The following is a 27,034-nucleotide window of genomic DNA, read 5'->3' on the forward strand; positions in this document are numbered from 1 at the left end:
TTCCTCTTTTACTGGTCACAAATGGTCCTAAATGGTCAATATGGATTGTATGTAGAGGTATACCAATTTTATCAATGGAATGTAAGTATCCCTTTCTTCTTCCTCCTGGCGTTTTATTATATAGGCATTTGACACATGAACCTATATAACCCTTTACATAGTTTCTCATTCTGGCAAACCAATACTTTTCTTTTATCTTTTGTAATGTCTTCTCTAATGCTAAATGTCCCAGTTCATCATGACATTTTTGCACTATTCTCCATCTGATTCTTTTAGGTACTGCCCATTTCAAATTTCCATTTTCATTTTTGTACACTCTTCCATTTCTAATTTCATATTCCGTTAACAATCTCCTTTCTTCGATATTTTCAGGCTCTTTCTTCTGTAATACATCAGCTATCCTTTGGATTTGTTGATCTTTTCTTTGTAAGACACACAACCAATCTTCTTCATCAAGGTGAGTAATAAGTAGTTGAATTCCCTCTCCACAATCTGTTTCTTCTGTCACCTCTATAGGATTTCGCGATAAAGCATCAACATGTTCCATATTTTTACCAGGGCGATGTTTAATCTCATAGTCATAATCCAATAATTTCAAACACCATCTACCTATTCTAGGTATTAGATTCTTTTTCGTGAAGGTAGTGCGTAAAGCATTACAGTCAGTTACAACAACAAAGTGTATTCCAATCAGGTAAGTTCTCAATCTTTCTAATGCCCAGGTAACACATAAAGTTTCTAATTCTCCTGAATGATATTTTTGTTCTTCGGGTGTAGTCTGTCTACTAATAAATGCAACAGGATGCATTTCATCATTTGAACCTCTTTGTAACAAAATTGCTCCTAGTCCGATCATTGAAGCATCAGTATGAACTTCAGTATATGCTTTCGGATCATACAATCTTAACACACTCGTACTTGTCAATTCTTCTTTCAAAAGTTCAAAGGCTTCTTGCTGATCTTGGTCCCAAATCCATTTAGTATTTTTCGATAACAGTTTTGTTAATGGTTTTGCTTTTATGGCATAACTTTTAATAAATTTTCTGAAATATCCTGTTAAACCAAGAAACTGTCTGATATTCTTCACATTCTCAGGTGTTGGAAAATCACTTACACTCTTCAGTTTCTTTCTTCCTGGTCTAATTTCTCCTTTCGATATTTCATAACCTAAGTATTCAATATTTTCTTCTAGAAAGAAACACTTCTTTAGATTTAGTTTCAAATTTGCTCTTCGTAACACAATTAGAATTTCTTCAAGGTTATTTAATCCTTCTTCCTCTGTTACACTAGGTAACAAGATGTCATCCATGTATGCCATTGCTATTGTAAATCTTAAAGGTCCTAGTACATGGTTAATCATCTTACTGAATATGGCCGGTCCATTCAACAACCCAAATGGCATCTTCTTAAATTCATATATACCATCACTTGTGACAAACGCTGTTTTCGCTCTTGAATTTTTCTCTACTGGTACTTGATAATATCCGCTTTTCATATCTAATGATGTATAATAGTTTTTTCCAGACAATCTATCTAATTGATCCTCAATTATTGGTAGTTGTAGTTTCCCCTTGGCTTAAGGAAACAAATAAACCATCGACGAAATAAAATGTTCAGTGGACTGTATACTTTCGGTTTATTGTCACTTGAAATTACAAACTTTGAGACAACTAACTAAACAAAAATTATTGTCTCCTTATAAAACATCGAGTCGAATTAAAAAACAAAGACGACGCGTTTGGTCTAACGTCTTGTGCTCGACTGCTGCCTGGTAGTGGTGGAGAACTATCGATAGCACTATCGATAGTATCGATAGTTTTAACTATCGAAATTATATCGATAGTAAGGACATATTATCGATAGTTTCGATAGTCGCCTCTATAGACCAGGCACTCCCGGCAGCAAAGGCTTAGAGTGAAAAGAAGAAGAAATGTCAAGAAAATAACAGAACCGACAATGGCGACAACGACAACTGACAATTTGATATCGTTTCTTCTGGGGAATCTTCGTTTCCGTTTTTGTTTACTTGCACCTGTGACTTGCACTTTTTTAACGGGTGATAGCAAGGTGATAGCGATAGGATAGCTTATTTTGTTAGTTATTTTTATTTTTTCTTGCCGATAAAAGGGCCTTATGAAATTATGGACAAATTGGACAAGTTCATCCTTTATAATAAACCAGGAACGAGTAAGTTGGAACTTGAATACTTGAAAATCATCATGCCTTTGTCTCTGTTTCCAACTTTCAGTTTGTTAAATTTATATTTTTACCGTGGTTTGTCTTTGTAGGTACCAGTACCAGTACTGCTACTACTGTCAGTAGCAATACCATAATGAGTGATGACGAAGAAAGTAGTAACGAGAGACGAGTTTCTATAGATAACCTGGAATCAAGCCAATCTGTGGATGAAAAAGATTATGAAAATTGTGGAAGATCCAAGAGGAAGCGACCAAAGCCAAAGATGTCCCAAGTGTGGAACTTTTTTAAAAAATCCAATGACAAGAAACTAGCAAAGTGCTTAAATTGTGGGCGGGAATATAAGACTAGTGGAAACACGAGTAATTTGAATGACCATCTTAAACGATATCACCCTAACCTTATTGCTGAACCTTTCGTTAGAAGTACTAATAATAGCAGTGAGGGTACCATGGCAACAAGTGCCTCAAGCTCAGCGAGATCAAGTAATCGTTCGATAAGCCCATTTTTCAGGCGTGAAGCTCACTATGATTCAAATTCCCTCAGAAAGAAGGAACTTGATAGGTCTTTGGCTTTAATGGTGGCACAGGATTTGCAACCGTATAATATTGTAAATGATACCGGGTTTAGATCATTTGTCACCCTCCTAAATCCCAGGTATGTGATACCCAGCAAGTATACAATACGAGAAAAAATTATGAAAGAAATGTACACAGAGGCATGCAAAGCTTTAAAAAATATTTTACAGAGTACACAGTTTGTTGCAATAACTACAGATTCATGGACTTCTCTTACTAGTGAATCTTATTTGACTGTAACTTGTCACTTTATTACAGAAAACTTCACATTAAAATCAGCTGTTTTGTCAACAAAACCCATAGAAAACGGAATAAACCATACGTCCGAAAATCTGGCTTCAGCTCTAAATTATGTTTTTATGGAGTGGAATATAAAAAAAAAAATAACGTGTATAGTAACTGATAATGCCTCTAATATGACCAAGACATGTGATATTTTGAAAGTAAAGCATCTTCCATGTTATGCACATACTATTAATTTAGTGGTTCAGGACAGTTTAGCTTTGGCACCGGTGAAAATAATTTTGAACAGGTGTAAGGAGATTGTGCGCTTCATCAAAAGTAGCAACATTGCCACAGAAATATTTAAAAGTGAACAAAATACTGATACCCCATTAAAAGTCATCCAAGAGGTACCTACCAGGTGGAATAGTGCTTATCAAATGTTCAAGAGAGTATTAAAAACAAATGAAGCACTAAATAGAACATTGTTAAAGGTGAAAAAAGCACCACCCCCTTTGAGTATTGAGGAAATTACTATACTTAAAGAAATTGAAAATTTACTTAGACCCTTTGATGAAGCAACTAATAAAGTGTCAGGCTCTAGCTATGTTACCATATCATTAATTATTCCTCTTACATTTGGAATATATAACAGCCTAACAACATTAACGAACCAAATTGCAACAGACGAAGGGAAAGAGATGTATCAAAAGTTAATGGATTCAGTTGAAAAAAGACTGGTTCCTTATGAAAAACGAACTTTGACTCAAATGGGAACTTTGCTAGATCCCACATTTAAGCAGGAGGGGTTTCGGAGTAATGATAATGCTAAAGCGGCTGGTCAATATTTGGAACAGGAAATGATTTATTTTTTGAATAAAGAAGAAAGCGAAGAAAAAGAGAAAGGCGAAGAGCCTGCTGGAAACGTTAGTACTTCAAGTTTCAGTGGTGAAGGATGTGATAAGAGCAGATTATCAACTTTATTTTCGTTTATGAATGAAAGGGCTACTCAGAAACTCAGATCAAAGAAAGTAGATGCTATAATCATTAAAAGGCAGTATCTAGAAAGACAAAATACCAACCAAGATAGTGATCCGCTACTCTTTTGGAAGGTGAGTTAATAAAACAGTTCTCTTATATGTATGCCTACTTTCAATATGAATATTATTGTTTCAGGTAAATGGAGTTGAATTTCATCCCCTCCACCATTGCGCCCTGAAATATCTCTGTGTTCCTGCCACTTCAGTAGAATCTGAACGTGTATTTAGTACAACAGGGCAGATTGCTACTGAGAGAAGATCGAGGCTCAAACCAAAAAATGTAGATATTTTAACTTTTATAAAAAAAAATGTTTGGCTTACTGATAAATGTTGTAAATAGATATTCGATAAAAATAAAAATTACATTATCTCCTTTCTCCTTTTTTTGTAACTTAGTTGTTGGTTTTTTTTTGTAACTTGTTATCCTAACCTAATTTAATTATCTTGGGCAAAATTTTGATCTTAAACACAAAAGTTTTATTTGATAGGATAACAACATTGGCATGTAACATAAATAAATACTACTTTCCTGAATTGCAATGTATGTGATTTGTTATTATTTCTGACTTATTTTAATTTGTTCCGAAATTTTTCAAAACTATCGATAGTATTCGATAGTATCGATAGTAAATTACTTGACTATCGATAACTATCGATAGTGCCGACTATCGATAGTTCTCCACCACTACTGCCTGGGGGCCTCGCTCTTCTTCGGCTACCGCCGCAATGCGACGATGTATGGAGACGGCGCAGTTGCCACGTATAGCACAAATAATTAGAGACTGCGCAGTTGCCACGTATAGCACAAATAATTATTCACAGTAGTGGAAACTCCATTTTCGTTGTGATTTTATTTAGGCCTCGATAATCAATACAAAATCTTTCATCTCCCGTCTTTTTCTTTACAATTAGTATTGGACTAGCATAGGATGAGTTTGAATCTACTATAATTCCCGCGTTCTTCAGCTCTTCTACCATTTCCCGTACCTTTGCTCTCTCAGAATGACTTAATCTATATGGACGATACGTAACTGGTTGATCTGTTGTGGTTTCTATTTTACATTCAAATTCTGGTGTACATCCTAATTCTTTTAGACTGTTGGCAAAACAATCTGAATATTGATTTAAAATCTTTATTAATTTCATTTGTGTCTCTGTAGAAATATGGTCATTTATATGAATATCTTCTTTTTTTATCTTATCTTCACTATTTTCTTCAAAAATCTCCAAATTATTTTTATTTACTTCAATATTCTCTTCTTGAACTTCACAACAACGTACAGCTCTTGCTACTTTCTCATTTTTATCTATGGACAGGTCAGCATTATTTAAATTTATGATTGGTACATATGTTTGCAAATTTTCGTTCACAGCTACTACACATCTTGGGATACATCTTCTTTCATCATTTGTCGACTCAATATACAGATCTTCTTTTAAATTGTCTTTGATATATACTTCTAAAAATCCAATATAATTTTTAGGTATTACTTTCTTTTCGTTTGACCATAAATTAACTTTTTGCATTGGTAATGTTGGTATTTGTATTTTAGTCAAGTTCGATTGATCTTCAATATGCTCATCTTCAAATATTCTCAACTGATCTCCTCTTTTTATAATAACTATGTGCTTCTGTTCAGTGAATGGTTGTCCTAACAATAATGGAATATCAAGATAATTATCGGGTACTACTAAAAGTTTTGTAAATGCTTTAGCTTGATCAATCTCTATTTCAACTTCTATTTCTGCTAATATGTCCACTTTTCCATAACCAAATCCTCTTACAGTTAGTGGGGTTCCACAAATTCCAACTGCCGGCGTCCTCGTTCGCGTGGAATGGGAATCGCTGAATGGCGTCATTGCACATAGACGCGTCTCAGTAGGCTAACGGCAGCAATGGTGCCCAGCGGGTAGGAGAGATGGCCTGCTGGGTAATAGAGCTCATACTGCATCATCATCGAGCTCGCGGCATGCGATCGAACTCGAGCAGCTGAGTGCAACAACATCTCAACCAAACCGGCGATATGGAAGGGTGTGAAAGGAACATTTTACCCCAGGAGGTAGCCCAACTTTGGGAAATCCTCCCACCTCCACTGAGGTGGCCGAGCCCCATTCGGATTCTGGGGGGCTCATTTTCCACGACGACAGTGATCCAGCAGTGGTACACTTGGCTGCTGGATCTTCCCAAGCCACCACAAGTGCACAGGAGAATGCTACCCAAGGCAGCAAAGGCGCCGGGAGTATCTCCTCTCGACTGGAGAATATGGAGATCGGAGGGACAACGATGATGATCTCTCCATAGACTCCGACTCCTGAGGGAGGGGCTGCTCAATCCGGAAGCCGACGCAGGCCAAGGGAAAAGCATCAAGAGGAAAAGTCTAACGGCGTTCCAAAAGGCCAAAAAAGTCTACCGGAACGCTCAGACTTTTTGAAAAAGATGAGCTTGAAGAAGAAGGAAGACTTGACCGAACGGGAAAGAAACCTCATCAAGCTCAACGAGAGAAAAAATCTCCAAATTCGAGGCTGACCAACAGTCAAAGAAAATGGAGGTGATTCCTGAGGAAGGGGAGAAGCCGTCCTCCAAATCGGTGAGAAGGCTTCAGAGGTCCGACGCTATTGTGGAATCTCCAAAGTCAGCAGACCCCAAAAACCAAAATCTGAAAAGATACCGGTTAAAAGGGTCGGTCTGGCGAGGAGAGAAGGAAACGTAGCAAAAAGGGCTAAACCCTCGACTAGCTTCGATTCGCCGGACGAATGTCAGGTCGCTGTCATTGATCGAGCTGATCTAGATGGCAAAATGACGCCCGAAAGGTGGATGGCGGTTGAGTCGAGGATCTGATGGCTATCGCCGAAAAGGAGGGAGGCAGCGACGAGGAAGTGATCTTCGACGGGGCTGGATGGCAGAAAGGTGTCAAAGTTGTGGGTTGCAGCAACAGGTTGTCGCGAGACTTCCTAACGCAAGTAATCCGCAACTGCAACGACATCTGGCCAGGAGCCCGACTAGAGTCATTCCCAGATCGCAACTGCCCCTAAGAAAAACGATCTCATTATGGATCCCTCCTCCAGTACCGGAGAAGGATGAGACAACGATGAAGATCTTGGCGAGACAAAATAAGAACCTATGGACACAGGACTGGAGGGTAGTCTCATCAGTCGCCAGTCCAAACGGAAAGGAAGGGATATAGTGATCGCCATTGACGAGGCATCACTAGATCGCTTGAGGAAATCGGAAGGAAGCATCAAATTTGGTCTCGGGGCTCTAAAGGCGAGGCTTCCTAACGACAAGAATGGCACCAAGTCAACCAGGGCTGCGGGTGGTTCAGATTAATCTGAACCACTGTGAGGCCGCGACGGAGGATTTGATGCTGTTCATGAGTGAAAAGAAGGTGGACGTGGCCTTAGTCCAGGAACCATGGATCGCAAGAGACAAAATCCAGGGACTGAGGTCAAAAGAATACATTCTACTTCACCCACAGATTACAGGTAAAAGAGAGCGTGTATAGTAGCAAGAAGAGCACTAAAGCTTACATTGCTATCCATTTACAGCACAAACGATCTGAGCGTGGCCACGTGCGAGGACCAAAAGGGGTTCAAACTTCTACTGGTCTCAGCATACATGCCATACGACGAAGAGAATCCCCCGCCGGAAGCGGTCCGAAATCTGGTTCGAGAAGCCAGAAGAATGGGCCAACAGCTGGTGATAGGATGTGACGCCAACGGCCATCACGTCCAATGGGGAAGCAAGGATATCAATGAAAGAGGTGAGTCAATAATGGATTTTATACTTTCTAATAACCTTACTATATGCAACAGAGGCAACGTGCCAACGTTTGCAAAATAAAATTAGGCAGGAAGTTTTAGATCTAACCTTGACCACGGAGGGACGGGGTTTGATAGTCGAGGATTGGAGGGTTGATCTGGAGAGATCCTTCTCCCGACCATAGGAGAATACTCTTTAGGATTAAACGAGAAGTCCCGCTTGTTAAACCCTATAGGAATCCTAGAAAGACGGACTGGAGTAAATATGAAAAACTCGTGAATAGGTATTCTTCTAGCGAAGGGAACTAACCCATATGCCGGAGAAATCGAATCGCGACTATATAGACAATACGGTTGAGAAATTAGGAGAAGTGCTTATTAGAGCTTTTAAAAATTCATGCCCTGTTAGCCGACCCCGTAAAAACACCAAACCGTGGTGGAACGCGGAGTTACGGCAGACTAGGACAGGAATAAAGAAGCTATACAATAAAGCACAAAAGGAGAAAACGGAAGAAAGTTGGGACGTTTATAGAAAGTGTTTCAACGAATATAAAAAAGAAAATAAGAGAGGCTAAATGGGTATCGGTAAAGGAATTCAGTGAGTCCATCAGGGACACCAACGAGGCGGCCAGACTGAGGAAGGTACTGTCAAAGAACCGATGGTACCAAGCAACATCAGGAGACCAGACGATTCGTGGACTGAATCCAACGCCGAGACCCTCAATCTTCTAATGGAGACCCACTTCCCTGGCTGCAAGGACCCTGAACCAAACGAAATCGATCGGCAAGAGCCGAGACGACAATGGATCAGGGGACGAAGCAGAAGAAGAGAAGATCAGCAGGACCATCACAGAGGAGAGGGTAGCATGGGCAATTCGTTCATTTAGCCCATACAAGTCGGCAGGAGTGGACGAAATAACACCAATCATGCTGCAAAAAGCTCCAAGGAGCATCAATACCCTACTAACCAGGATCTTCCGGGAATGCCTATATTTGGGGCATATTCCAAAGAAGTGGAGAGAGGTAAAAGTGGTCTTCATACCTAAGGCGGGTAAACCAAGCCACTCTTTACCCAAGGACTTCAGACCTATTAGCCTATCATCGTTTCTACTGAAAACACTAGAGAGGCTGATAGATCTACATATTAAGGAGACTACAGATATTGAGAAGCAATGTGCTGCAGCAACACGCATACCTTAAAGGTAAGTCAGTCGAAAGTGCTCTGCATTCGGTAGTAGGTACAATTGAAAAATCCCTCAGGGATAAGGAATACACATTAGTGGCTTTCTTAGACATAGAGGGTGCTTTCAATAATGTAAAGACAGAGGCGATCAAAAAGCCATGGAGGAACTAAAGGTAGAGCAATTAACCATCAACTGGGTGTTAGAAATGCTAGAGAACAGGACTATCACATCGGAGATGGGAAACAGCTCAGCCAAAAGTGTGCAACAAGAGGCACGCCACAAGGAGGGGTATTATCACCTCTGCTGTGGCTGATTGTAATGAACCCGATCCTGACCTCTCTCTGACAATGAAGGGAATTAGGATAAAGGCATATGCAGACGACGTGGTAATATTGATCGTTGGCAAAGACTTGCAGACGATCAGTGACATCATGGAATCTGCTCTGAAGAAGTTAACGGAATGGGCAAAAAGGAATGGTTTGGGCATCAACCCAGACAAAACCGAGCTCATTCTGTTTACAAGAAAAATACAAGATACCCAAGTTCACGCTACCAAAGCTGGAAGGGAAGACACTTGTACTTGCTAAGGAGACAAAATATTTAGGAATCATTCTGGACTCGAAGCTTTCCTGGAAAAGGAACACGGAGGAAAGGATGATAAAGGGAATAAATGCATTCTATGCATGTAAAAAACTATTTGGAAAGAGATGGGGTCTGCAACCGTACATTATACACTGGATGTACACTGCTATAGTTCGACCAATCATCACTTATGGAGCACTAGTATGGTGGGAAGCGGTACTTAAAAGAGACTAATAAAAAGCCTCACAAAAGTACAGCGATTAGCAGCTCTAGGTACAACTGGAGCAGAATGAACAACACAGCGCAAGCTGCGCTAGAAAGCAATTCTGGACTTGCAATCAATCGACTGGCTCGTAAAGGATCTGGCCGCTAAGGGTGCCCTAAGATTAAGGGAATCCAATCTGTGGAACCAGACCAACTACGGTCACTCGAGGATATTGCCAGTGATAGGGAAAATCATGGTGAACACGAGTCCACATCTGCTAGACCAGAAAACGGACTATATGCTCACCAAACATGATTTTGGAGAAAGATAAGAATTCGCATTCCGACAAGAGAAGAATGGGAAAGCAACCGAGTAATGAACACTCAAGAGATAGCAGTCTACACAGATGCTTCCCGCAAATTCAGGGGCACAGGTGTGGGCATCTTCTCAGAGAAACTAGACATCCGACGATCTTTGAGGCTATCGGATGGCTGTAATGTTCTACAAGCAGAGGTTTACGCCATAAAGGGAAGCGGCTAGTTGTATACGAGAGAAAATTGCTGATAGACCAATAGGGGATATAGTGATATACTCTGACAGCTTGCCCACATTAAGAAGCATCACCATGCAATCAGTGAGATCGAAAACTGTGATGGAATGCCGAGAAGCACTGTCCTGGCTGCGTCGGGGTGGGGCTACTCTGTGCTGGGTGCCAGGCCACAGCAATGTGGTGGGCAATCAGGAAGCAGACAGACTCGCCAAAGACGGGGCCAGGGGAGCTAACCGTGGCAGATGACCCACCACTTTTGACGATCAACACACTGAAGGGAGGCTATAGGAACTGCCATCAAGGCCAAGCAGCAAGAGACGTGGCAACACCGTGAGGACTGTGCTACAGCTCGAAGACTATGGCCAGTGGTAGATAGCAAAAGAAAGACAAAACAGCTACTAGAGCATAAAAGGACCTAGTACGCATAATTGTAGGTGTCGTCACTGGAAACTGTTCCACGGGGGTAAACCTCGTAAGATGGAAAGTTTCCGACGACGACTACTGCAGAGAATGCGGAGAGGAAGAAGAAACCATAGAGCACCTGCTGTGCCACTGTCCGGCACTGGAATACCGACGCATTAAAACTTTAGGGCAAGGTTTTTGGAGGGACTAGAGGAAGCAGCAGAAGCCAACATCAGCGACATCGGGAACTTTGCAAAGAGCTGGAAGTGCTTTAACGCAAAGAAAGAATGAGAGGAAGGTTTGGTAAAACAATACAGGGGTATCGCAATGGGCCCAAGGCCTCCGAGTGAGGGATCAAATATGATCCCAAACCCCAGCAACCTAACCTAACCTAACCTAACCTAGTGGGGTTTTGATACTTTTTGTTTCTAAATTCAACTGTTCAGCACTTGACTTTCTAATCAGGTTTCCTTGACTTCCTAAATCAACATAAGTTTGAATTGGTTTTCCATCAATCATTGCTTCTTGAAAATATTTCTGGCTCATTTTATTAAAATCCATGCTGGTAATACAAACATTAACATTCCTATCTTGATTTGATTGATTTTGATTTGATTGACTTGTTCCATTTGAAGAATTAGTTCTGCAATACTTCGATGTATGACCGTATTTTTTACAAACAAAACATAATGGTTGATTTTTGTCATTTCTTGGTGGCAAATATCTACTTCGTTGTTCATGGACTGTTTTATTTTGCTCTGATTGTTGCTGTTGATTTCTAGTATCAGGTTTTGTTTCAAAATGTTTTTCATTTCTTATGATCTCTCGATGTCTCAATTTTCTTCTATTACTTATTCTTTCAAATTCTTCTAACGAGTGCAATAAATCATCTACATCAATATGCATTTTTCCAGAAGTTACGTCACATAAATTCTTATCATATAATCCAACTAAAATTTGCTCTCTTGTATCCATAAACTCTAATCCCAAATCCTTACATAATTTTACTTTTTCATGAAAATAATTACTTAAACTCTCTTCTTTTTTCTGTATTCGGGCCTCCATTAATCTCCATTTTTCAGCTAAGCTCACTTTTCCAATAAATGTTTTCTTAAATGCATTTTCAAAATCTTGAAAAGTTCTTATATCTTCAATCTTGCTCAACATCCAGTGTTTAGCTCCTCCGACTAAATGTATGCGAGCAGTCTCCAATACAAATTGGTCAGGCCAATTATGCAGCAATTTCATGCTCTTTAAATTTTTTAACCATTCGCTAGCATTCGATTTTGCTTCACCATCAAAATATCTAATATTTTTCGTTAAATCGGGCATAATTTGAAAATGATCTTCGCTTCTACCAGCCTCTGACATTGGTGTAGTTACTTTATCAATTAATCTTTCCATGACTAAATCTCTTCTTCGATTTTCCTCTAACATTATCGACATCATTCTATTTATATTTAGATTTTCATCAATTCCTGGCATACGCATTTCAAATTCGTGACTAACACTGTCTTCAAAATTTTCGTTTTCGTTTCGTTCAGCCATTTTCTTGACAATTTGACAATTAAAATTAAGAAGTTTCTTGACAATTTGGTAAATAAAAATTTAAAAATCTTCTTGACAATTTTTTGAAAATCTGGCGAATGAAACTAAGCTTCGGATTGTGGTTACGAGATGGCGCTTTTCAAATTTCTGCTAATAGGGTAGAACTTCTGTAGTTTTGAAATTCGTTAGTTCCAAGGTTACTCACTAGATGGCAATCAATTCTTGTTATCACTAATTCGAAGAGATGGCGTATTAGTCGTAAAAACTAAAGGCGGACGAGTTTCACAGGTTAATGTCTTTTTAAGTTTATAATCTCAATAAATTTCAGTAAATTTCAGTTCACTTCACTTAAAATAATGTCTACTTTTCTCAGTTCACATAAGTTCACACAAGTCCTCAATCACTCAACTGATAACTCACAAACACAATCACAAACATCACTACGCGACACTGGCAAACCACGCTATTTTCGCTATAAGTTCTTTATCCACTTCTGAAATGTTAAATAACTAGAACCCTGGTCACTTGTTCTCTGGATTTTATTTAAGTTCACTTTAGTTCACTGTTTCTAGTTATCTAATGGGGTACACAAAAGGGCACACACTAATTAAAAACTGCTTTATTTATAACACTTGGTCGCTTGATTATCAAATAAACACATAATAAACATGAACGGCCTTCAAATATTTCAACTGTCGCCGATTCTGACACAGAAATTATGGTGCAATGTTGCCGGTTTTTGTTTTTAATTTATACTACCTTTTTCCCTAACGATTTTATTAAACCCTTGGTAATATTATTTTTTGTTATCATTTAATTTATTTATAACTATAATATGTTAATAACATATTTAATAAATATTATTGAAGAAGGAAAAGTTGGGTTGCCTATAATATTTAGAAAGAGAATAATCGATAATTCATTGTAAAAAATCTATTGGTATTGAGTTGTTTAACAATTAAAGAGTTGGGGTATTTGAAGATATTTTTAATTAGAGAGCTGGTACATTTGAATCTCTAGAAATATATACCGTATGATCGAAAAAAAAACGGCGTCAGCGATGGCTATGAAATGAAGATCGCTGTCATTTTATATATAAATTTATATGGGAAATGTCATCGATCGTCATTTCCCAGCCAACTGGACGCCGGCGCCGTTTTTTTTCGATCATAGGGTAGTATTATAATATAAATTGGAAAACAATATTTGTAATGTAAAAAAAGATTATTCGCCATTTTTAATTATAATAAACAATAATAATGACATTAGCAGTTAATTAAATTTCTATATATACAGGATGGTCCAAACTATAGTCCGGAAACGTCGGCAGCATATTCTGCAGATAAAACTAAGTAAAAAGTTCGTATAAATGTATAGTATGTCCTAAGAAGCTTACTTTCGGGAGTTCAGGGTGTAGAAGTTTCATTTTTATTTCGATTTTTTACCAAAATTATCAAATTCCTCATATCAAAAAACTTCCAGACACCAATTTTCATTTAAACTTTGACGTTACTTCACAAATTATTTGGAAAAAATTCGAAATAAAAATGAAACTTCTACACCCTGTATCTCCGAACTAAGCATTTTAGTAGATTTTTACGAAGTTTTTTACTTATTTTTATCTGCAAAATATGCTGCCAAACTTTCCGGAATACAGATCGGACCACCCTATATATTATATTCTCTATAATAAGACAAAAATTATTTGTCACGCATATTTTATAGATTTCTTTTTGTCGTACCGCATAGCCCAATTAGAGTAATCGAGAAAATTAAAACTTAAACTATAATTCTGAAATTTGGTGTGGAGACTCCAGGAGAGTCTCAGATACTACCCTAGAAGTTTTAGACCTCTATCTCACCCGGAAGTGGTCGTACCGCAGAACCCGAATAGAGTAAACGTCAAATATAAAACTTAAGCTAGAAGCCTCAAATTTGGTATGGAGACTTCAGGATGGCCTCTGATACTACCCTACAAGTTTCAGACCTCTATCTCACCCGGAAGTGGTCGTACCGCAGAGCCCAAATAGAGTAAATGTCAAATATAAAACTTAAGCTAGACGCTTTAAATTTGGTATGGAGGCTCCAGGAGGGTCTCTGATACTACCCTAGAAGTTTCAGACTTCTATCTCACCCGGAAGTGGTCGTACCGCAGAGCCCAAATAGAGTAAACGTCAAATATGAAACTTAACCTAGAAGCCTCAAATTTAGTATGGAGACTCCAGGAGGGTCTCTGATACTACCCTAGAAGTTTCAGACCTCTATCTCACCCGGAAGTGGCCGTACCGTAGAGGCCAAATAGAGTAAACGACAAAATTAAAACTTAAGCTAGTAGCCTCAAATTTGGTGTGGAGACTCCAGGAGGGTTATAAATACTACCCTACAAATTTCAGGCTTCTAGCTAAAGTTTTAATTTCGTCGTTACCTGTTGGGCTCTGCGGTGCACGACCACTCCGGGTGAATAGAGGTCTGAAAACTTCTAGGGTAGTATCAGAGACCATCCTGGAGTCTCTACCAAATTTGAGGCTAGCAAGTTCTATATTTGACGTTCACTTATTTTGGTTCTGCGGCAATGACTTCCGGGTGAGATTCAGGTCTGAAACTTCTAGGGTAGTATCAGAGACCTCCTGGAGCCTCCATACCAAATTTAAAGCGCCTAGGTTAAGATTTTATATTTGACGTTTACTCTATTTGGGCTCTGGTGGCACGACCACTGGGTGAGATAAAGGTCTGAAACTTCTAGGGTAGTATCAGAGACCCCTCCTGAGTCTCCATACCAACTTTGAGGCTTCTAAACTTAAGTTTTAATTTTGTCGTTTACTCTATTTGGGTTCTGCGGTACGACCACTTCCGGGTGAGATAGAGATCTGAAACTTCTAGAGAAAATTAAGAAAAACATGAAAATATTAGACTAGAATATTAAATTATTATTTTGTTAGAATTTTTTTATTTTTATATTTTATATACCATAGAAACGCGTTTTGATTTTTAGGACTTCAACTTAGGAAAAGATTCAACAATATTTTCATGTTTTCTTTTGCTTCCTTTGCTCTAAAAAACGGTATGGAAATTTGGAAAAAGTATAAACAGGATTAACCATTTTAGAACAAGCAAACATTTTTTATGAAGAATGCATTTTTCTCAAAATATCAATAATAAAAAATGTTTTCCTCTTGTAAAGACAATCCGGGGACATACTGTATACCTATATTCTTACTAGTACCCTAGTACCCAAGAATATCTTAATACCTATTATTCTTTGCTAGTACCCTTCTAGTACAATTATATTTATTTTATGAATATCATATGCAACCAATGATTCACTAATCTGAATAAAATCAATATATTTTTATATTTGATAGTATTAATTATATTATAACTTAGTTAATTAAGTAAACGATTGAATATAACAACTACTGTGTTAGTAATTGTTTATTTAAAAATGGTATTTTGATAATTTCTAGAGTTTAAATAAAATAAAAATCTTAAAGGAAAATGAAAACATATCGGCAACATGGCACGAAAAATTGTAAATATAGATGGCCGATTTACCGATTTGCTTAATATCAAGGCTTATATTTTTTAAGTATTATCGATAATTTATGTAACAAAGTATTGTTTTTCGTTGACACAAATGATTTATATACACTAATATTGAAAGCTAGGTATGTATTTATTAATAAAATAGGTGAATTTAGAGTTCCACCGCAGAGCCCAAATGTTACCAACCACGCTATTTTCGCTATAATTTCTTTATCCACTTCTGAAATGTTAAATAACTAGAACCCTAGTCACTTGTTCTCTGGATTTTATTTAAGTTCACTTTAGTTCACTGTTTCTAGTTATCTAATGGGGTACACAAAAGGGCACACACTAATTAAAAACTGCTTTATTTATAACACTTGGTCGCTTGATTATTTCATGGCGGTCTCTCCCTCTCTACCCGAGGTCACCACTTAACGATCAATGCTACCAACTTAAATATGTATAACAATATAAGAAATATATATGATAATATGAAAAATAATATGTCTTTAACACAAATATTTTCATAATACATAAACATCATTGATTTTATTAAGGGTATTATTATTAGTATTTATCCTGGTTTTTGTCGACAATAAAAACTCAATCTTGTAATAGAACATCAATTTTTTATTTCGTAAAATTATTTTGATACAAATTCAATTTGTCAAAATTCAAGTCATTAATATATTGATAAACAACCCAAATAATTCCTAAATATTTTATTATAAAAAAAAACTGTTACCACTAAGTTTGTAAAACACATTATGGTTTGTCTTAATACTAGAAAAAATCATTTATTTTTTGCACAAAAGAAGCTTGTTGATCCTTATTTGTCCATAACAAAATTCTGTATGTACAACACACATATACCTAATTTATTATTAAGAAAATTAGATTATATGATCTCAGAATTTTAAGAAAATTTTTTTAAGACAAAATAGTTTCTTCTCAACTGTAATATTGTCAACTTTGGCCTGTATTTTATCTATTTAAAAACATGGGATTGACAATCCCCTTACTAAAATACATACTGGAAGGTACTGATTAAATTTCATTGCATCAAATACCTTTGCTATAAATCTTGGCTCACAATTTAAGGCCATTGCAAAATGCTTTTGAACTTCATCATAAATTTTACAAGAATAAAAGTGTAATATTGAAACAAAGTAACATTGTAAGCTTCATGACTAATAGTCTCATTTTTAACACTTTTTAAATATCATCTCGTTAACAATTATGAATATTATATGATTTTTCTCAGTGATTTGTGGCACAGATACACATTAATATATGCCCCATAACAGTTTTTAAATAAGAAACTTCTGCCTACAGATTTAATTTTCTTATTGGCATAATACCCTTTCTTCCTATATAAATCTTGCCATTTTTTCAGTCCAATGTTCCTTGTTTTTACAGTTGTAGGAATACTAAAATGTTGACTATAGAACTCGATACTATGTTTGAAAAAGCCTTCATACCTGTAACTGTGCATAAATCTAATTAACTGAATTCTCCTCCTCTTGACACTCTGAACACTGTTGCTGCTAATGTTAGAAATATTTAGCACAAAACTACAACTACCTACAACAAACTTTACAATAAAAATGTTAAATTTTCGCTGTTCAATTAAAATTAAATTACCCTATCTTGTGTTTTCTTTTCCTCCAAATAATCTTCTTGTCAAGTAAGGACCAATCTTATTTGACATATTTCTGGTACACTTGAACTTGTGCTTTCATGGACACTATAAGAGTGCACTGTTTTACAGAAGCACGAACATTGATTCCAAGTATCTTCTTCCTCCACACGTAATAAAACATCCTCTTTAAATGGCCACATCATACACTTATTTTTGACCATTCCCAATTACCATCACGGTTTTTACAAATCGCCTTTAGGAAAACTAAAAATAAACAGTTTTGGATCATCTGTAAATATGATTATGTTGTATAAACTTACACATGAAAACTAATCATTTTTCCCGGCGTATTAGCTTTCTTAGAATGACTATGACAATATACAACAAGCCTTTTTGAATTAGTGTTTAGAATAATTGAGATAATAATAAATTTTAACTAGATAACAACACAAACGAAAAAAAAACAAAACAAACAGATGTCAATTAAAGAGGGGAAGTGACAGCGAGACCTGGAAGATGTCTGCCATCTTGCCGTCGACAAAAATTTGGATGCGCACTCGTCGAAGCTCATTCTCCCACTTCCATATCTCTGGGATAGACGTACAGTACGTCTGTCCGTTCTGGAGCTACGGGGTATCCGTGAGAGGGGAAACGATATTTCCAAATACGTTCAAATAAACGTAAATTTAAACGTATTTGGATATTTCTCTCGATCTTTGTCTCGATGTTTTTCCTAAAAAATGACGACGGGTCCCGTCAATAAAAATTCGACAAATTTGCAAGTAGCCAATAAAATGAGTGGGCGGAGCGATTTGCGGTGACGTACTCGTCAAGTCGACGTATAAAATATATTGCTGTTTATTTAAATGTTTTTTGTCCGCATTCCTTTCATAGACACAGATCCAGCAGACGTACTTTACTGTAAATGTACGTTTTCGCTCTTGTTTTATGTAAACATCAATCAGTATATAATGTGAAAAATACTACTTTCCTAAAAAATCAGACTTTGTCTTGGGTGGACATATTTTCATCTGATAACCCTAGGTGAATATGAAGTGCAGAAACATGATACAAAGAAGATATTGTCTTTTTTTGTACCTATCATGGTGCAGAAACATGAATTATGCGGGCCAAATTTATAATATGAAATGAGACTATTAAAATTGATTAAATTGAGCTCCAAATGATGGACACTCAAAGAGTATATGATTAAGAGATCCTCTCCACTCTCCATTCCACAGTCACAGTAACTATTGTCTCTCCTTCGTCCTTAACATTTATTATATAAAAGTGAACTAAAAATTTTAACCAGAACATGTCATGAATATTACATCGCTATAATCTCATTAAATTTCACATCATTATTATTACCTTAGATAGGTATATTATTACCAGCCTTTTCTAAATTAAACCCTTGTATATATATATATATATATATATATATATATATATATATATATATATATATATATATATATATATATATATATATATATATATATATATATATATATATATATATATTTTATTAAACTTTATAAATTGATTATCGTCAAATTTCAAAGGGAACCTGAAATAATGATGAATATCCTCCACCTCAACCTCCTGAATCAAAGGGAATAACTGATCAATTCCTTCAAATGAGGAGTTTTGGAACCTTGCCCAATATTGATATTCTTACCATAATCCAGTTGTGACCTAACAAAAGCTTTATAAATAGTTAACATTGAAGTTGGATGACGACTCCATCAAATTTTACAAATGTATTTAATATATTTCATAATGATTATACCTTTAAGCAGAGCTGCAAGCTTACAGAAAAATTAAGTCTCTTTTTGATTTAAATCATTTTAATGACTTAAGTCATTTATCGATTTAAAACTTAAGATTAAGTAAGCAGCGCTTTAAACCTCCAAAGGCCTTTTAGCCTCCATAGATTTAAGTCTTTTTCAAAATGATTTGTGATTTAAATCTTTATTCCGAATTAGAAAAAGATTTAAGTCTTTTTAGAAAAAACTTAAGGCATTGAAAATACTTAAATCTTTTTATAAAAGACTTATTATAAGCCATCAAAAAGATTTAAGTCTTAAAGTTTTATAAAAGGCTTACGTCAGATTATTATACAGGGTGTCCCAGAAATAAGTGCAAGTATTTGAAGGGGTGGTAGATCTCGATAAAAGAAACATATTTTCTCTTTATCGTTATTCAAATAAGGCCAAAATAACGGAGTAACTTTGAAAATTTCCAAAAAAAATGATTTTTTGCTAAAATTTTGAGAACCACTGGATCTTTTCTGGATTTTCTTTCTTTAATCTAATTACCTCCATATGTTGCCATATTATCAAGAAATTATGTTTTTTAACTAAAAACTAAAAAATATTCCAAAAATTTTGGAATTTTAAAAAAAAATTTCGCGAAAAAAATCTCATAGGCGTGTTTCTGGGGTTGAGCTATACTATCAGTTAAAATACTTGCACTTATTTCTGGGACACCCTGTATATATTTTTATGATACATTTTTAACAGCAACATTTCTTTTTCGCACACCTACTTAGTATAGTACACACCTAGTCTTCTTAGTTCCTGAAACATAAATGTTGCATTTTTCTACCCTCTTCGTATATTTGTTTTCGTTGTGCCACTGAATTTTACTTAAAAATCTCTATGGAGCTCGATTTTCACCTTTTCGATAAGTTATAATGTTCGCGAGATATGAGGGAAGTCGAAAAATGCAACAATTTCAATTTCGCCCTGTATTTCAAGAACTAAGGGGGCTAGGACAAGGATTGTCTTGATTTGAGGGTAATTATATTGATTTAAATCATTTTATCGATTTAACTTGCAGAGCATCGTGATTTAAGTCAAAAATATAGACTTAAGTCATAAAAACCACTTAAATAACATTACATTGACTTACAATAAGTCTTGGCTTACAAAAATGACTTGATTTGAAATAAAATCACTTAAGTCATTGACTTAAGACTTAAATCATTTGAACTTTATGTTGAAGTTGACTTAAGACTTTTAAATCATATTGATTTTAGAAATGACTTAAAATTTAAGTCTTTTTGGCCTTGGCAGTCTTGGCAAACATCCTTTCTATTTAATGTTTTCAGGAAAACCAATAATTATCAATCTCTACACCTAAATATCTTTTTCAGCCTATGATATCTCTTCCTATATAATATTAGAGTATCTTTCTATAATATTCCTCCTCCGTATTATTATACAGGATCATTTATTTGCTGATAATTTAATGTCATTATTTATACATAGGCCAGGCCTCAAATTTTAAAAGAGTGCTATTTATTAATCTATCATAATTGTATGTTATCACTATGAAAAATGACATCAATGTCATCTGCATACTGCAACATTTTAACATCATTAGTAAAATATTCACATATACTATTAACATAAATATTGAATAGAAGAGAGAATCTTTACACAGAATTGTAAGATGATCTCTATATTTTTTATTCTTCCTATATGAACTGATAAAGAATAATTTTACTCTATTTAAAACAAGATGAGGAACTCTTTTGTGTGGCCCTGGAATAGTAATTTTTGTTTCTGTCCCATCATTATGAAAATTCATATTATGACTGTCTAAATAAGTATCTAAAAATCACATCATTTTCATTTTATCCCAACAAGATCCCCAAGTCATATGTTGGGTATATACCGTGCTGGCAACTCTTACTTTTGAGGCGGTAATTCACATGTGTGGATGTAAATCGCATAGGAATCTTATTAAGTCGGAGTGAGAGAAATGCGACGGTGTGCAGTAGCAGCGTTGCCACATTCACATTTCTCCGGTACGCCTTTCCCTATCAAGTACAGTAAAATCACGATCGCAAACCGCTTATTTCTAAAATACCTTTTTTTCGAAAAGATAACTTCTGAGCATCTGAAATGGAATTATAAAAATATCGTTAGGGTTTCCATTTTTTTATAACGAGAAAACGTCAATAATCGCGATAATTTAAAAACGCAACTTTTTAGCACATAACACGCGATAACCTAAGAATAACTTTAGATTTTGAAACTTATTTTATTTTGAAGTTCGGATCTTTTACAAGATGTTTAAATAAAAAAAATCCATATGCTTGTTTTTTTCATTCCTTTTATTTCCAAATTTTAAAAAACCCATCCTTTTACCTTTAGTGCATAGCAATTTTCAGCAATCGTGTAACTTAGAAATACTAAGAAAGTTTTTGAAAAAACTACAATCAATTATTTCTAATGGATTTCGAGATATCGATTTTCGAACACCAACTCAATTTCACATATTTTTACCAAAAATGCAAGTGTTTCTAACTTGCACTTAAAAATTTACAAGCTATAGGGTAATTACAACGACTCGTTAATAAATAAACAAATAAAGTATCACGAGACGTAATTAAGCCGTGAAGCTGAACGCATGATGTACACCTTTCCCTCTGCCTATTCCTTAGAATTTTAAGTACTGACCTAAGGTACTGACCATAGAAAAGTGAGTGTACTGACAGAGGAACTGATTGGGTCGACCGGTCGACCGCGACGAATTTGCTATATCCCCTTCCACGTCTCTTAGCAATATGCACAATTTCTCGGTTTATTTCATACGTTTGGCAACGTGTTTACTATTTGTTCAGTACTTACTCTCAGTTTTACTCTCTTTGTTGAGTACATTATAAACGCATTGTACTCTTCTCTCTTCTTACATATGAAAATCTCGACCTAAAACTTACCCTTTGCCAGCCTTTAGTATATGCAGTCAAATTGTTGAGAAATCAAAGCTGCTTCTTCTTTAAGGTTGTTGCTTTATAATAATTTACACTATATTCTTAATTAAATACTTTATTTAATGAAAACTTTAACAATTAGTTTTAAAGGTACAGCTGGATATAAAAATTGCCGACTGTGAACTTAGAGAGGTAAAAAGGCAAGAGCGGTGTCGAAAAGTAAAAAGATACTGTCGAAAAATAAAGAGAATGTTTGTTAAGAGCTACATCTTGGACTTGGAACTGTGTAGAATTAAAGAGTGTATCAGATCTTAAATAATGTGTCAGATCCTAAATAATGTGTCAGACTTCCCCAATAGCCCAATAGCCGTAAGGCACAGACGTGTCTGAACAAAGGCTATATAATTTTACAATACGGACTTTCCATCGTTTTTCTCAAAGTCTGGTACGGTGGTTTATTGCTTTTAAAGATAAAATGTTTTGAAACCCCTTTTTAGTGGGAAAACTGTTTAGAGAGAGATCGTGTTTACAAACTTTTGGCGTAAATTAATACAGATAAAAACTTTCCTAAAACTAATATCACAATCTAATTACATCTAGACCGGGATACAACAAAATGAGTAAAAAAATTATCAGACAATGTTATCTCTGAAGAATTATAAACCAACGCAACGTAAAATTCTACTATAATTCTATGCTTTATGAGAAATGGGGTGAAGTTTTTTTTTACTTATGAAATCACTTATAAAAAAAACAACAAAACATCCAGTATATAGAAGCCTCCCCTAACACAAAATCATAAAAATTTCTCTGCGGAAATTCATCATTCCATTTTTTCCGACTTTAGAATAACTGAAATTACTTACATGAAAACGTGTTCCTATTTTACATTCTAAACACTTTTCTTGTGTAGGTATTGTTACGTTTTTCGTCGGTTCCGTGTGGATAGAAAGTCACAATTTATTTAAACACTATTTATTTAACACTAATTAACAAAAACAATAACGATAAAAGACTTATAGAACTATTTACAAACGATTTATAACTAAGAATTTATTTTGAATTTTAGCGCGTCAACTGCACTGGTATATTTATAACTGCCCTCTCTAGGCCACTGCCGCCGGCTTTTATACCTACAGCAAAAGAAATCTAGAATAGTCCATAGATCGTTAGGCGCATAGAGAAGGTTTTCGAATGTTCTCGTATGTACTAGTCCATTCTAGTGGGTCTCGATTCTTCTCGAACGAATGAATCATTGCGGTGTCTATGCGATGTTAAGGTCATCCGAGGGCGGGCCATATTGTGAGGTTAGGTCGAGTCCACACCGGCTCGCAACACTGCCCCCTTCTTAGGCACATGCTCGTCCTGAGATGTATACGGTGAATGAAGGTATTTGCAAAGCTGGCCCCTGGTACATTGCGAAGTCTGGTAGAAATAGCAGTCTACCGTTTTCTCTCCCGATCTCAGCTTTGGGTTGTAGCAGCAAACGAGGATCTCGATTCCCGTAAATCTGAACAAGACTTCAATCATGTTCCGGATTGTACGCCAACTCAAACCATCGAGTCCACACGCCAGCTTCGGAATGGCTAATCGTGCAATGTTATTGTTTAGCAGGGCTTCTCTCAGTTCAATCAGGGTCTTCCATAGATTGAGATAAGTCGGCTTACTCGGGGACCATTCCTTGGTGACCAGGTAGAAGATGTGCCTTGCTTGACCATGTGCATTGTCGGTTAGCCTAAAGACGCTTCCAACCTCGGATCCTGTCGGCGTAGTTCTCCGACACGCCCAAACTTCTCATTGAACGTCGCAGCGATTCCTCTGGACATCCGCAAATCTCGAGCCACACAATGAGCGAGCGAATAATCAGGAGGCACGGAAAAGAGGTCTCGTTGATCTTCTTTGGTTACACCATAGCGAGCCTTCTCGCTGCTGTTGTATCGGGCCATGAAATCGTCAAAGGACATCTCCGAATCAGGGTGGGCCATATTGTGAGGTTAGGTCGAGTCCACACCGGCTCGCAACAGTATGAACTTCCTAGTAGATACTGTAATTTAGACATCAATACCGTACCGAGAAAAAAAAATTGGCGTCGGGAGGCACGTATAGCCGCCCATACTAAAATATGTTAATAAAAAGTTGGTAGGCAGTTCTTTTAGTTTCAATTATCTCAATCTCAAACTGCGACTTTGACTGATTTTGATGTTATTACAAATTTTGTTGCAAATATTATTCCTAATCTTAAATTGAAAACCGCGTTTCGCTAGCTACTGTAATTTTGGAGTTACGATTTTTTAAAAATTTTAACACCCTCCCATACCCTCTTACCAACCCACAACCCCCACCAAAAACTATAATGGCCAGATTCTCGGGTGCCACAGTATTTTTGTGCCAAATTTGGTTAAAACTGGTTTAGCGGTTTTTGAGTTATCGTGTTACACCTGTTACAGACAGACGGACAGACGGACAGACGGACAGACGGACAGACAGACACCATGAAAATATTTTGTTCTTAGGTCATTTATGACCCAAATAACTCATTTTGAGTGAAATTAAAAAACTTTTTTTTGTCGATCTTAATAGCCATACCTGTTGGTATGGTAGGCTAAAAAACGAAAATAAACAAAAATGATCCAACAAACCAAACCAAACCAAAACAAACCTAACGAAAGAAATCAAAACACGCTGTAAGCTAAAACGCGTTTGTTTACGAATTCCAATTGTCGAGTACAGTTGTACAAATATAGGAAGAGACTTGGGGATAGACTTATTAAGTCATAAAAACCACTTAAATAACATTACATTGACTTACAATAAGTCTTGGCTTACAAAAATGACTTGGCCGCATTCCCATATCTATCACATGCTATCGCGAATCAAGCAGAATTGGGCGATACCGAACTAAGTTCTCATCTATCACATGTCTTCTTAACTACTTAACTAGTACACGTTATCGCGAAAATAACTTATTACATTACACTTGTTCTTGTGCAATTTTGTAGCTGTGTTTTCCTTTTTATTTTTCCTTAGAGCATTAAATTTGACAAAAAAGGAAATTTGCTGTATTGTCACTGGATTTCTGTACCATCGAATAGAAATAGAACTAAGCTAGTTGTAGCATCAAAAAGCATGAAAAATTATACTGGCCAAACTAGTTAACTCAAAATCACAAAAACTCTAGTTACCTAATGGTTGTATTAAGGGGACGATAAGGCAGCTGTGTTAAGAGAGGTGCCCGAAACTGCCACTTTTTTTGGCAATTATTTCAAAGAAAATGAAGTTACTCGTACAATAGACATTGGTAATATTGTGTCAACATGCTAAAGTAAGGAAAAAAGAATTTTAACATGTTCATGTTCCTATTTACATTGTTTATTTTAATTTAGTTAGTTTTGTTGTTGTTTTTTGTTTTGTTTTTATTTATTTGATATTTTATATGTTTTGGGTTACATATTCTGTGTTGCAGTAATAAATAATACTATATAAACATTAATTTGATAATGTTATTCCTAACCTAAAATATGAGTGCATATTATTCAGATTAGTATATAAGTATTGAAATATGTAGGTGTAATAGGGGGCTCAGTAAAATTTGCCCACATGCCCGTGAGTCTGTTGCTACGCTACTGCGCATTTCTACGGGGAAGTCCAGAGCTCGTAGGTCGTAGCGTAGGGAAATCCCTGATCGACCTTCATTTTGCTGTAAAAGCATTTTGTGATATTAGAAGGGCAATTCAGAATAATCTTGCATTGTCCTCCCTTGACGACAAAGAGAAATCAAATTGTTGGAGTTTGTTGACAAAAGAGAAAAATTTGCTATTAAATCCATTCATTGTGCTGCAGAATTACTAAATCAAAAATCACAAGGTTCTGAACTTGATGAAACCCAAATTCTTTCTGCCATAGAATGCATACTTAATAAATCAAAAAATAAACTCAATATAAAGGAGCAAGAAATAATAGATGAAATAGCAGCTGATAGCAGATTACCGTTGTAGAAGTGACAAGTTATTTGGAAATAACTTCATATGGAAAAGTAGTTTTGATAACCCAGTCTCCTGGTGGAAAGGACTGTGTTCTTCATCTTCATTATGATAAGTAGCTTCACGAATTTTGATGATGCCAGCATCTTCGGCTGCCACGGAACGCAATTTTAGCGTTTATAGTCATATTCATTCAAAAAAGAGAAACAGGCTTACTAATGATAGAGCCGCTAAGCTACTCTATGTATCCCACAATGAAAACTTGCTGAAGAAAATAGGAAACGACAATAGATCAATTTTTATTTCCGATACTACTGAAGATTTTGAGGAAGTAGACTGGCAAGAAGATGTTATTGAGTATGATGCTGATGACAGCTATGAAGATGCTTGCTCGACTAGTGTGTCAAAAATATTTTTTTTGTACAAATTTAACCATAATTTATTTTTTAATTTGAAGAATAACTCATTTTGTGTTTTGCGATGTTTTGTTATGATTTTTATAAATAAATATTTCAATTTTTCTTATTTTTTAAAATATTTCATATATTTCCAATATTTCCAATGTTTCATGAAATATTTCCGAAAATATATTTCTGGAAATTTTACATCACTAATTTCTACTCATAAGCGAGAAGAAATCGCGAGAATGGGACACGCTGTACACTGTGGACTGTGGAGTACCGTGGCAGAAACTCTCTGCAGAAACCTCATGCGTGAAGAGCATTCGTGACTCGCCTCTCTAAAGTTATATATGTTGTGAGAAGTATCTATACACAGTTCCAATTATCTCGTGTTTTCATTCTTAAAAATGGTTTGGGTACAACATGGCCTTTGTGTTATTAAGGGAATGTTGGAAATATAAATAGCAAGAAAACTTCAATAAAAAAGGAAAAAA

General features: G+C 36.0%; 1 protein-coding gene across 1 annotated transcript; it reads left to right on the forward strand.

The window, feature by feature from the left end:
• Positions 1-1,994: 1,994 nt before the first annotated feature.
• On the forward strand, positions 1,995-4,411 carry LOC115882542 (zinc finger BED domain-containing protein 1-like). Its single transcript, XM_030900698.1, has 3 exons — positions 1,995-2,187; positions 2,289-4,108; positions 4,173-4,411. Exons 1-3 carry the CDS (start codon positions 2,142-2,144, stop codon positions 4,374-4,376), a joined length of 2,070 nt encoding a protein of 689 aa, XP_030756558.1. The 5' UTR covers positions 1,995-2,141; the 3' UTR covers positions 4,377-4,411.
• The last annotated feature ends 22,623 nt before the right edge of the window (positions 4,412-27,034 follow it).

Source organism: Sitophilus oryzae, unplaced genomic scaffold (genome assembly GCF_002938485.1).
Source record: "Sitophilus oryzae breed Bouriz unplaced genomic scaffold, Soryzae_2.0 scaffold_1112_pilon_pilon, whole genome shotgun sequence".
Classification (NCBI taxonomy): domain Eukaryota; kingdom Metazoa; phylum Arthropoda; class Insecta; order Coleoptera; family Curculionidae; genus Sitophilus; species Sitophilus oryzae.

Excerpts from the sequence above, each read along its gene's own strand:
- LOC115882542 (XM_030900698.1), top strand. The coding sequence starts at position 2,142 with ATGGACAAATTGGACAAGTTCATCCTTTATAATAAACCAGGAACGA. Across the intron at positions 2,188-2,288 it reads TTATAATAAACCAGGAACGA|GTACCAGTACCAGTACTGCT; the intron begins GTAAGTTGGAAC and ends TTGTCTTTGTAG. Across the intron at positions 4,109-4,172 it reads ATCCGCTACTCTTTTGGAAG|GTAAATGGAGTTGAATTTCA; the intron begins GTGAGTTAATAA and ends TTATTGTTTCAG.